The 12,091-nt window shown below is 64.2% G+C and overlaps 1 protein-coding gene across 1 annotated transcript; it reads left to right on the forward strand.

The window, feature by feature from the left end:
* The first annotated feature begins 652 nt into the window (after positions 1-652).
* Positions 653-11,751, forward strand: ATP8B2 (ATPase phospholipid transporting 8B2). Its single transcript, XM_051641239.1, has 27 exons — positions 653-713; positions 1,327-1,385; positions 2,134-2,247; positions 2,431-2,529; positions 3,299-3,360; positions 3,472-3,544; positions 3,827-3,897; positions 4,064-4,143; positions 4,339-4,497; positions 4,568-4,656; positions 4,732-4,928; positions 5,643-5,851; positions 6,443-6,471; positions 6,562-6,727; positions 6,805-6,993; positions 7,544-7,659; positions 7,793-7,957; positions 8,044-8,155; positions 8,289-8,394; positions 8,498-8,642; positions 8,729-8,912; positions 9,048-9,271; positions 9,993-10,076; positions 10,231-10,476; positions 10,607-10,745; positions 10,827-10,957; positions 11,052-11,751. Exons 1-27 carry the CDS (start codon positions 653-655, stop codon positions 11,325-11,327), a joined length of 3,585 nt encoding a protein of 1,194 aa, XP_051497199.1. The 3' UTR covers positions 11,328-11,751.
* The last annotated feature ends 340 nt before the right edge of the window (positions 11,752-12,091 follow it).

Genomic DNA, 12,091 nt, shown 5'->3' on the forward strand with positions numbered 1-12,091 from the left:
GTGTCTTGTGTCCGGACGCGGGGGGCACGGGGCAGGCAGCGCCTCCAGACCCCCCGGACCCCCCTCTGGCTGCGGGGGGACCCTGGCCCGGCGGGCACGTGCAGCCGGGGGGGTGCGGGCTGCTCCCTGGGGACCCCCAGGAATCCCCCCGGGGCTGTCCCCGCTGCCGCTGAGGCCGCCCCCGGGACCGACCCCCCGGCTCCCGGGACCCCCGGGGCCGCCCCCGGGACAGATCCCCCGGCTCCCCAGGACCCCCGGGGCCGCCCCGCCGCTCGGGGCCGCGCTCGGTCTCCTCCCGCCGCCGCCCCCCGCCCCATCACTTCCGCCGCCGACCGGCGCCGCCGCGGCCATGGGGCGCTGAGGCGGCGGCAGCGGCCCCGGCAGCGGCCCCGGCCCCGGCCCCGGCCGCCCGCTCCCCATGGGCTGCGGGGCCGCGGGCCATGGAGCGGTGCGCGGCCCGCCAAGCCCCAGGTGAGCGGGGCGGGGCCCCGGTAGGCCCCGGTAGGCCCCGGTAGGCCCCGGTGGGCCCCGGTGCGGCCGTTGCTGCCGTTGCCGCGGCAACGCGGCGGGGCGGGGCGGGAGGGCCCGGGCCGGGACACCGGCAGCGGCAACGCGGGATGGGGCCGCCGGGGAGCGCCGCGGCCCCGCGGCCATGACGGTGCCCCGGGAGATGCCCGAGAAGTGGCCGCGGGTCCGCGACCCCGGCCCGGCGGGTGGGTGCGGGGCGGGCGGCGGGGCCGGGGCCCGGGGGTGCGGGTCTCCGGGGCTGGAGGGCAGGGCCGGAGCGGGCTCTGGGGGCCCGGGGGTGCGGCTGAGCAGGGCTGGGGGTGCAGGGAAGCAAGTCCAGGGGTTCAGGCCTGGAGGGGGCTGGGGGCGGGTGGTGCGGGGCTGGGGTTCCGGGCGCTCAGGACTGGAAGGGTGCGGGGGGGGAAGATCTCCAGGGCGGGTCATGGGGTGCAGATAAGCAGGGTTGGGGGTCTGGGGGGTGCGGGTCCTGGAATGAGGGGGGCACGGGACCACACAGCACGGCTGGGGGCTTCCCTGGGGGTCTGGGACTCGCGGGCTCGCCTGGGGGCTGTTGTGGATCCAGGGAGCGGGGCTGTCGGGCTGGGGGCCCCGGGGGGTCTCTGGGGTTCAGGGAGGAGCTCTGGGGTGCAGGGGAGAGGTCTGGGGGTGCAGAGCGGAGCTCTGGGGTGCAGGGGGGCTCTGGGGTGCAGGGGAGAGGTCTGGGGGTGCAGAGGGGAGCTCTGGGGTGCAGGGGGGAGGTCTCGGGGTGCAGAGGGGAGCTCTGGGGTGCAGGGGCAGGCTGACGGGGCTGTGTTGCAGAGGAGGAGAGGCGGGTACGAGCCAACGCGCCAGAGTACAACGAGAAGTTCCAGTACGCGGTGAGTGGGGTGGCCAAGTCCTGTCCCTTGGGGCCTCACCCCCCGACTCGGGAAGGTCTGGGGGGGCTGGGGCCGGTATCACCCTCTGGGTCAGCGGAGGGTGGGGGGGGGATAATGGCTAAAAATAGATGTTTGTTCCTGAGAAAATTGTGCTGACGAGTCGTTAACGTCAGTGGAGCTCTGGGGCTGGTGCCAGGGGGGGCTGGCTGGAGGGGAGCATGGGATGCTCCTATGGAGGGGGATGCAGCCCCCCATCCTCTGCTGGGGCCTGAAACCACCCCCCTGCTCTGCCTGCACCCCTGCCTGGTCCCCTGATGTGGTTCTGGGTCTGGCTAATTAACGAGCTTCCAGAGCTGCTGGGGGAGGGGCCCTGCTCACCTTGGCCTCCCCCCCAACTTGAGGTTATTTCTGGCTGCTTCAGACCTGAGTCTTGGTGCTGGGGATGGAGCAGGGGGTCTGGGCTGGGGGAACCCCTGGGGGGGCCGGGTGCTGCCACCCAGATGCTCTGGATGCTGCTGCCAGAGAGGGCTCCACCGGCCGGTGACCAAGGTGGAGGAGTTGGAGGCATCCGCCTCTCCAGGCAGCTGCTGTGGTGTTAGAGCAGGGGCAGGAGCCAGGGGTCCGGGCTGCTGTTCCCAGCTCCCAAATTCGGGGCATGGTGAGCTGCAGCCCAGCCCCCAGGGTGATGCTGGGGGGCTCGTGGGGCCTTGGCAACTTGTGAAGCCCCTTCTCCCCCCTCCGTTCCCAGAACAACTGCATCAAGACCTCCAAGTACAACATCATCACCTTCCTGCCTATCAACCTCTTCGAGCAGTTCCAGGAAGTGGCCAACACCTATTTCCTCTTCCTTCTCATCCTGCAGGTGAGCACTGGGGAGCCCAGGGAGGCAGGCAAGGCCCCCCCCCCAACACTGTCCTTCCCTGGCTGGGCAGCTGGGAGGGCCCAGGGCACATCCTGCCCCTGGGGAGTGGTGGGTTTGGCACCCTTTAGCAGGGGGGACCTGGGACTGGCCTGGGCCACTGTAACTCCTGCTCTCTGTCCCCAGCTCATCCCACAGATCTCTTCTCTCTCCTGGTTCACCACCATGGTGCCTTTGGTTCTTGTCTTAACCATCACAGCCGTCAAAGATGCCACTGACGACTATGTGAGTGGTTCCCCATGTGTCCCTCTACCCCAGCTGGCTGGGCATGGGGACCTGGTTGGACAGGAGACTGTGACCCTGTGGTGGGTGTGTGGTGCCTGAGGCTGTGGTTTTTGCAGGGGGGAGGGACAAAGGGAAACAGGACCCCATTCCCAGAGGGGCTGACAGGGAAGACCTCACTTTCTGCCAACTCCTGCCAGCAGGAGCAGGGCAGGGATTGTCCCCCTGTGCTGGGCACTGGGGAGGGGACACCTGGAATCCTGGGGGCAGGTCTGGGCCCCTCAGGACAAGAAGGACATGGAGGGGCTGGAGCATGTCCAGGGAAGGGCAACGGGGCTGGGGAAGGGGCTGGAGCACAAGTGTGAGCAGGAGCAGCTGAGGGAGCTGGGGGTGTCCAGCCTGGAGCCCAGGAGGTGAGGGGAGACCTGCTGGCTCTGCAGCTGCCTGAGAGGAGGTTGGAGCCAGGGGGGTCGGGCTCTGCTCCCCAGGAACAAGGGATGGCACAAGAGGAAAGGGCCTCAAGGTGCCCAGGGGAGGTTGAGGTTGGATCTGGGGAACAATTCCTTCCTGGGAAGGGTTGTCAGGGCCTGGCCCAGGCTGCCCAGGGGGGAGTCCCCATCCCTGGAGGGGTTTCCAAGATGTGGTGCTGAGGGACATGAGTTGGTGGGGACTGGGTGGTGCTTGGATACTGGTTGGACTGGGTGTTCTTATTCCAACCAAAACCATTCCATGATTTTACCATTCTAAGCTGTCTCTTTCCCTCTGCACCCAGTTCCGCCATAAAAGCGACAACCAGGTGAACAACCGGCAGTCTCAGGTGCTGATCGGCGGAGTGTGAGTGTCGGGGACATGGGGCTGTGGGACACGGCTCAGGGCTGGGGGCAGGGCCAGAGGAGAAGCAATGCTACCAGCTCCTTCCTCACTCCCCTCCCTGTCCCTCCTCAGCCTCCAGCAGGAGCAGTGGATGAATGTCCATGTTGGAGACATCATCAAGTTGGAGAACAACCAGTTTGTGGTGGTGAGTGTGGCCCCAGTGCTGCTGTGCTCCTCCATCACCTCCCAGGGTGGAGACATCAGGGGCTTCCCAGCCTGGAAACTGCATTTGAGCCATGTTTGAGCTCTGGGCATTTGGCTTGATGTGGGTGCTTCAGCCAATGGTGTCCAGACCAGGGGGCTGGCAGGGCCCTTCTAAGGAGACGTGGCTCTGGAGACCCTGCTGGCCCCCATGTCCGAGGGCCAGGAACTCTGGGGGAGGCATAGGGGAGCCCCAGTGTTGTCACAAACATTTCTCTCCCTGCAGGCTGATCTCCTCCTCCTCTCCACCAGTGAGCCCCATGGCTTGTGCTACATAGAGACAGCAGAGCTGGATGGGTATGTGACCACTGCTGGCCTCGGGCACCCATGTCCCTGTGGCCTTGGGAGTCAGGGAAGGCGAGAGTTGGGAGTGAGAACAGGCTGCAGGCAGGGAAGAGCTTCTGGGGACCTGAGACCTGGCCAGGCTGTCACTGACCCTTTCACGGTGCCTTCTTGCCCACAGAGAGACCAACTTGAAGGTGCGACAGGCCAACCCCGTCACCTCGGAGCTGGGGGACACCAGCAAGCTGGCTCTGTTTGATGGTGAGTCCCCAGCACTGGTCCTCAGCAATGGGGCAGCCCCTGGGTTTCCTCCTCCATCCCCTGGCGCGGGTCCACCCTAGAGAGACCAGGGCTGTCGTGGTTCCGTGGCTTGAAGCTCTCTGGGGATGGTGCTGGGAGCACTGGGACAGAGCTGGGCACGTGGAGGAGGCACCTGACAGCCAAGATATCCCCCAGGTGAGGTGATCTGTGAACCCCCCAACAACAAGCTGGACAAGTTTGTTGGGACGCTGTACTGGAAGGAGAACAAGTACCCCCTGAGCAACCAGAACATGCTGCTGAGGGGCTGCGTGGTGCGCAACACCGAGTGGTGCTTCGGCCTCGTCCTCTTCGCAGGTGGGCTGGGGTGGCTGCGGCCACTGGAGGGCACTGAGGGGGGAGGACCCTGACCCCTCCCCCTCCCCAGGGCCCGACACGAAGCTGATGCAGAACAGCGGCCGGACCAAGTTCAAGCGGACGAGCATCGACCGGCTGATGAACACGCTGGTGCTCTGGGTACGTGGAAGGCAGATCCTGGGCGTTGCTGGCTCTGGCCTGGCTGAGGCTCTGATCTCCCCACCCTGTCCCCAGATCTTCGGGTTCCTGGTGTGCATGGGGGTGATTCTGGCCATCGGCAACGCCATCTGGGAGCACGAGGTGGGCATCTGCTTCCAGATCTACCTGCCCTGGGACGAGGGGGTGCACAGTGCCTTCTTCTCCGGCTTCCTCTCCTTCTGGTCCTACATCATCATCCTCAACACTGTGGTGCCCATCTCTCTCTACGTGAGGTAGGGCAGGAGCCAAGGGGCTGGGCTGGGTGTGGGGATGCAAGGGAATTTGGGGTGTCCTCTGGGGATGGGAGCTGGGGATGGACACCCATGGGCAGAGCTGTGTGCATGGGGTGGGCACGGGCTGCTCTCCTGGTGATGGGCCACATCTGCCCTTGGGGATACCCCAAGACCTGAGACCCCACGGGTCCCTCGGGGCCCCCCCTGGCTGTGTCTGTCTGGCTGCTCGTCTCTCCCTGCCCTGGCTGCATGCTGGTTATTTTGCTCTGCCTCCTGCAGCTCCCAGGCTCCTGCACTGTCCCCTTCTCTCTCTCTTTTAATTTCTCTCTCTTTTCGTTCCCCAGCATGGGTTCTGTCACCCTTAGCCCCGAGGTAAGAACGTGTCACCCCCACCCCTCCCACTAGTTCATTGCTGTCTGCCCTGGGGGCCGGGGAGGGGGTTCGGGGTGCCTAGGTTTGTGAGATGCCCAGGGAGCCCCTCAAGGTGCCCCCTTGGTGGCAGGTCCTGTGTCCCCAGCCCTGGCTTGGCAGTGGCTGTGGATAGGAGTGGGTGTGGGCCAGGCCTGGGGCGCAGGAGCTGGTGAGCAGCGTGGGGGCCTGGGATGTTGGGGTGCCCCTGGCACTTGGGGGTCTGGGGTGGGCGTGTCTGCTGTCACTGGCTCAGCAGAGCATGCTGCCCTGCCATGGTGACACCCAGCTGTCCCCTCCCCGCAGTGTGGAGGTGATCCGTCTGGGACACAGCTACTTCATCAACTGGGACAAGAAGATGTACTGTGCCAAGTGCCAGACGCCAGCGGAGGCCCGGACCACCACCCTCAACGAGGAGCTGGGGCAGGTGGAGTACATCTTCTCTGACAAGACTGGCACCCTCACCCAGAACATCATGGTCTTCAGCAAGTGCTCCGTGAATGGGCACAGCTACGGTGAGTGCGGGGACACCAGGGCTGGGCTGGGTCTGCTCACAGGGTGTGGGTGCACCAGCTCCCCTCTTTAGGGTACTAGGAATGAGGGGGCTCAGCCCTGTAGCACCCCTAGGCATGGGTGGTGATGGGGCAGCAGCTTTGGGTGCCTGCCCTGGCTGAGAGAGTTGAGGGTGTTCAGCCTGGAGAGGAGAAGGCTCCAGGGAGAGCTTAGAGCAGCTTCCAGTGCCTGAAGGGGCTCCAGGAAAGCTGGGGAGGGACTTGGGACAAGGGCAGGGAGGGATGGGATGAAGGGGATGGATGAAAACTGGAAGAGGGAGCTGGAGATGAGATCTTGGGAAGAAATTCTTGGCTGTGAAGGAGATGAGACCCTGGAACAAGGTTGCCTAGGGAAGCTGTGGCTGCCCCATCCCTGGCAGTGTTGAAGGGCAGGTTGGATGGGGCTTGGAGCAGCCTGGGCTGCTGGGAGGTGTCCCTGCCCATAGCAGGGGGGTGGGACTGGGTCTGGATGATCTTTAAAGGTCCCTGCAACCCAAAAACTATTCCATGATTCATTCTGTGATTCTATGATTAACTCCCTGACCCTGTTTACAGGTGACATTCAGGATGTGCTGGGTCATAAGGTAGAGCTGGGAGAGCTGAAGGTGCCCCAGGGCTGGTGCCTGGCCATGCCACCTGCCACAGCGGGGTGACCCCCTCTCTGTCCCTGCCAGAGACCAAAGCCCGTCGACTTCTCCTTCAACCCCCTGGCAGACCCACGGTTCCAGTTCTGGGACCCCAGCCTGCTGGAAGCCGTCACGCTGGGAGACCCCCACGTGCACGAGTTCTTCCGCCTACTCTCGCTCTGCCACACCGTCATGTCTGAGGAGGAGAGCCAAGGTGGGTGCAGGGGGACAGGACCTGTCCCCACAGGGCTCGAGGTGCAGCCCTGCCTCTGACACCCGCTGTGTCCCCAGGGCATCTCTACTACAAGGCCCAGTCCCCGGATGAGGGGGCACTGGTCACGGCTGCCAGAAACTTCGGGTTCGTGTTCCGGTCCCGCACACCCAAGACCATCACGGTGCACGAGCTGGGCCGAGCCATCACCTACCAGCTGCTGGCCATCCTGGACTTCAACAACATCCGCAAGCGCATGTCGGTCATCGGTGAGGTCCTGGGCACGGCCAGGGGCTGGGGTGGGGCTGGGGCTGGGGGGTGGCAGTGGGGCTGGGAGAACACGGTGCAGGGGCTGGGGAAGCTGCAGTGGGGCTGGGATTGCGGTGGTGGGGCTGGGAGGGCAGCGGTGAGGCTGGGGGAGCCGCAGTGTGGTTCAGAGAATGGTGGTGGGGCTGGGGGGGCTGTGGTGTGGTTCAGGTAGTGGTGGTGGGACTGGGGGTGTGACAGTGGGGCTGGGAGGACCCGGTGCAGGGGCTGGGGGAGCCACAGTGGGCCAGGGATTGTGGTGGTGGGGCTGGGAAGACAGTGCAGGGGCTGAGGAGGTGGCAGTGGGATCAAGGGGGCTGCAGTGGGGCTGGGAGGGCAGCTGTGAGGTCAGAGAGGCTGCAGTGGCACTGGGACACAGGCTTGATGTGGTAGGACTGGGGACCACCCCATGCAGGTAGTGATGTGCCTGTGGAGGCATCACAGGGTGATGGCTGGGGGGTGGCAGTGGGACCTGCCCCCCAGAGCCAGGCAGCTTGCCCCCTGTCCCGTCAGTCCGCGGCCCCGAGGGCAGGATCCGGCTGTACTGCAAAGGTGCTGACACCATCCTGCTGGAGCGCCTGCAGCCCCTCAACCCGGACCTCACCAACATCACCACCGACCACCTCAATGTGAGCAGGATGGGGGCCTGTGGGCAGGGCTGGGAGGGCAAAGGGGGGGGCTGCACAGAGTCCGGTCCCCTCTCCTGGAGGGCAGTGGGGCTCTGGGGGTGCCCCCGGGGGCTGCCCGTGCACCTGCTTGCAGGAGTACGCTGGCGAGGGGCTGCGGACGCTGCTGCTGGCCTACAAGGACCTGGAGGAGGGCTACTATGAGGACTGGGCCGAGCGGCTGCAGCGAGCCAGCGGTGCCCCTGAGGCTCGTGAGGACCGCCTGGCTCGGCTCTACGACGAGGTGGAGCAGGACATGATGGTACGTGGATTTGGGGGGCACTGGGGGGGTGGGGGGCGGCTGCGGGGGCAGCCCCTGCTGACCTCCCCCCTCCTTGGGTCCCCTAGCTGCTGGGGGGCACTGCCATAGAGGACAAACTGCAGCAGGGGGTCCCTGAAACCATCGCCATCCTGACGCTGGCCAACATCAAGATCTGGGTGCTGACGGGGGACAAGCAGGGTGAGGCATCGCTGGGGTGGGGGTCTGGGGCTGGCTGGGGACGAGGATGTTCATGGGCTGGATCTGGGAGGTGGTGGGACAGATGCTCCCCCCTGAGCTGACCCGGGCTCAGCCCCTGCTTTCCCTTCCCCAGAAACGGCCGTGAACATCGGCTACTCCTGCAAGATGCTGACGGACGACATGACGGAGGTGTTTGTGGTCACAGGCCACACGGTGCTGGAGGTGCGGGAGGAGCTCAGGTGAGGCTTGGGGGGCAGAGGACACGTGTGGAGCACAGTGCATGTGGGGAAGGACCGGGGGGATACTGAATCGGAACCCCCCAACCCCACTCTTTCTCCTCAGGAAAGCCCGGGAGAAGATGATGCATGGGTCGCGCTCTGTGGGCAACGGCTTCTCCTACCAGGAGAAACTTTCCTCCTCCAAGCTCACCTCCGTGCTGGAAGCCATCGCTGGCGAATATGCTCTGGTCATCAACGGGCACAGCCTGGTAGGGACCTGGGAGCACCAGGCTGGAGAGGACACCATGCCTGGCTGTGGGCTGTCCCCCCCACTGTCTCCCCACTCTCCTTGCAGGCCCATGCGCTGGAGGCTGACATGGAGGTGGAGTTCCTGGAGACAGCGTGTGCCTGCAAGGCTGTCATCTGCTGCCGTGTCACACCCTTGCAGAAGGCCCAGGTGGTGGAGCTAGTGAAGAAGTACAAGAAAGCTGTGACCCTGGCCATTGGGGATGGGGCCAATGATGTCAGCATGATCAAGAGTAAGTCCTTGGAGCTGCAGGAGGGACAGGTCCTTGCACCATCCTGGGGCCTGTGGCAGCCTCTGTCCTCACCCGTCTGTGCCCCTCTGCTCCTGGCAGAGCCCTTCTTACTCCATGTGTCTTTTCCCTCCACAGCTGCCCACATCGGGGTGGGCATCAGTGGGCAGGAGGGCATCCAGGCTGTGCTGGCCTCTGACTACTCCTTCTCCCAGTTCAAGTTCCTGCAACGCCTGCTCCTGGTGCACGGGCGCTGGTCCTACCTGCGCATGTGCAAGTTCCTCTGCTACTTCTTCTACAAGAACTTTGCCTTCACCATGGTCCACTTCTGGTTTGGCTTCTTCTGCGGCTTCTCAGCACAGGTGTGTTGCTGGCCCCGTGCACAGGGGGTAGGGACAGTTTGCCTGCAGGACCCCCCTGCTCAGGAGCATATCCTGGTCTCTGGGCTCCTTGCAAGGCCTCATCCTGCACCAGCAGGAAGGGAGGCTGCAGAGGAACAGAGCATCCACCCTGTGAGGAAAGGCTGGGAGAGCTGGGGCTGTTCAGCCTGGAGGAGATTGAGGAGGGATTGTGTAAATGCTCATAAATATCTCCAGGGGGGTGTCAGGAGAATGGGGCCAGTCTGCTCTCAGCAGTGCCCAGTGACAGGACAAGGGGCAATGGGCACAAACTGGAGCACAGGAAGGTCAAGTTAAACAGAAGGAAAAACTTCCTGTGAAGGTGACAGAGCCCTGGGACAGGCTTCCCAGAGAGGCTGTGGAGTCTCCTTCTCTGGAGACATTCCCAACCCATCTGGACATGTTCCTGTGGGATCTACTGTAGGTTACCCTGCTCTGGCAGGGAGTTGGAGTAGATGATCTGCAGAGGTCTCTTCTAACTCTGACGACTCTATGAGCAGGCACAGCCTGGGATCCCACTGGAGTGTGGTGGCTGTGAGGAGTCTGTGCAAGCCAGGGATGTGGGCACCCAGGGGGGTCTGGTGGTGGCTCTCCTGTCCCAACAGCTGTGGGCACATGGACGTGGGTGTGGCTGGGGCACAGGGCAGGCAGTTCTCGCCCCCCCTGAGTGCTCTGTCCCCCACAGACAGTGTATGACCAGTACTTCATCACGCTGTACAACATCGTCTACACCTCGCTGCCCGTGCTCGCCATGGGTGTCTTCGACCAGGTAAGGTGGGTGAGAGCTGAGGGGGCTCCCTGGCTGGGAGGAGGGGGTGTCCTTGTCCCTCCCCAGGAGGTGGTGGAGGCTGACCCAGCCCCAGTGACAAGGCTGCTCCTGCCTGGGGCTGGAGAGAGGTGCCTAGAGTGCCCTGTGCCCCCAGGACGTGCCGGAGCAGCGGAGCATGGAGTACCCCAAGCTCTATGAGCCTGGGCAGCTCAACCTGCTCTTCAACAAGCGGGAGTTCTTCATCTGCATCGCCCAGGGCATCTACACCTCTGTCCTCATGTTCTTCATCCCCTACGGTGTCTTCGCTGATGCCACCCGTGACGATGGTGCCCAGCTGGCTGACTACCAGTCCTTTGCTGTCACCGTGGCCACCTCCCTCGTGATCGTTGTCAGCCTGCAGGTAGGGACGCGGCTGCTCGGCCCCTCTAGCACAAAGCTTTGGGAAGGTTTGGGTCCCGTCCAGCCCTCCTGCCATGCTCAGAGCACCATGACTGTCCTGTGAGCCCCTGAGGACTTCCCCTTTCCACCAGATCGGGCTGGACACGGGCTTCTGGACAGCCATCAACCACTTCTTCATCTGGGGCAGCCTGGCCACCTACTTCGCCATCCTCTTCGCCATGCACAGCGATGGCCTCTTCCAGATGTTCCCCAACCAGTTCCGCTTTGTGGGTGAGTCCTGGGTGGGCTGAGTGATGCCCCCCACTCCACCAGGGTGCTGCCCCAGCCAGAGTCATGTTTCCCCCCCCCCAGGTAATGCACAGAACACGCTGGCCCAGCCCACAGTCTGGCTGACCATTGCTCTCACCACTGTGGTCTGCATCATGCCCGTCGTGGCCTTTCGCTTCCTCAAGCTGGACCTGAAACCGGAACTCTCAGACACGGTGAGAGTGCATGACCATGGGGGGGGGGGAGTTTACAGGGGGGGCCCTGTCCCCTGGGGCTCTGCAGGTCCCTGACCCTGTCCCCTGTCCCCAGGTGCGCTACACTCAGCGGGTTCGGAAGAAGCAGAAGGCGCAGCACCGGTACATGCGGCGCAGGGGGCGGTCGAGCCTGCGCCGCTCCGGCTACGCCTTCTCCCACCAGGAGGGGTTCGGGGAGCTCATCATGTCAGGGAAGAACATGCGGCTCAGCTCCCTGGCGCTCTACAGCTTCCCCCCCCGGCCCAGCGTCGGCTGGATCGAGACCCTGCGCAAGAAGAGGGGCAGCGACGCCAGCACCGCCGGCAGCCCCAGCGCCGCGGACAAGGTGTGAGGCTGGGGGGGGTCACATCCCCTCCCTTTGCAGCCGGGGGTCCCCCTGCCTCTCTGTGGCCCCGGGGCGGAGGGAGTGGGCAAGCCCCTCCTGGGCAGGGGTCCCATGGGGGGAGCAGGGTCTGTACAGGCCGAGGTGCTGAGGTTTGGAGGAGTCTGGACCGTCACAGTGTTACCAAAACCAAAATTCCTGTCCCTGGGATGGACAGATGGACAGACACGGGCACGGACACTGTCCCCACAGCCCCTCGGGCTGTCAGCACCCACCTCCTCAGAGTGCAAATATCCCATCACACGCGAATGTATCATGGCAGAGCCACCACCACGGGCAGGCCTGGGGGGCTGGGACAGCACCCTGCCCCTTCCCCTGCCCCTCACCCACGTGTCTTCTTTTTTTTTATATTAAAAAAAAAGGAAAAAAAAAACCACAACAAGAAAAAAACACACACACAAAAACCCAACAACAAACAGAAAAGAAAGAAAAACCCCCTCGGGTTTACAGAACGAGTTGTTTCTTGGAGAGAGTGTGGGGGGGTTTCAGGGATGTCACGGTTCCCCTCACCCTGGGGTGCAGCAGGACGGGCCGGGGGAGGTGCCGGGTGGGAATGAGGAAGAGTTCCCGGCTCCTTCCTGCTTTCTGCGGGATGCAGAGGGCTTTGCAGGCTGCCGTGATTCAATCCCACGCCGCAGTCTTGCACAACCCTCGGCCCCCGCTTCCTCCTCCTCCTCAGCAGCCCCCGGGGGGTGGGCGGGCCTCATGCCCTC

This window comes from Apus apus, chromosome 27 (assembly GCF_020740795.1).
Source record: "Apus apus isolate bApuApu2 chromosome 27, bApuApu2.pri.cur, whole genome shotgun sequence".
NCBI lineage: Eukaryota > Metazoa > Chordata > Aves > Apodiformes > Apodidae > Apus > Apus apus.

What these genes read in the sequence shown, in the direction of transcription:
- ATP8B2 (XM_051641239.1), top strand. Translation starts at nt 653, where the DNA reads ATGACGGTGCCCCGGGAGATGCCCGAGAAGTGGCCGCGGGTCCGCGAC. An exon ending in AGAACAACCAGTTTGTGGTG is followed by an intron (nt 3,545 to 3,826) that starts GTGAGTGTGGCC and finishes CTCTCCCTGCAG; the next exon opens with GCTGATCTCCTCCTCCTCTC. An exon ending in TCACCACCGACCACCTCAAT is followed by an intron (nt 7,660 to 7,792) that starts GTGAGCAGGATG and finishes ACCTGCTTGCAG; the next exon opens with GAGTACGCTGGCGAGGGGCT.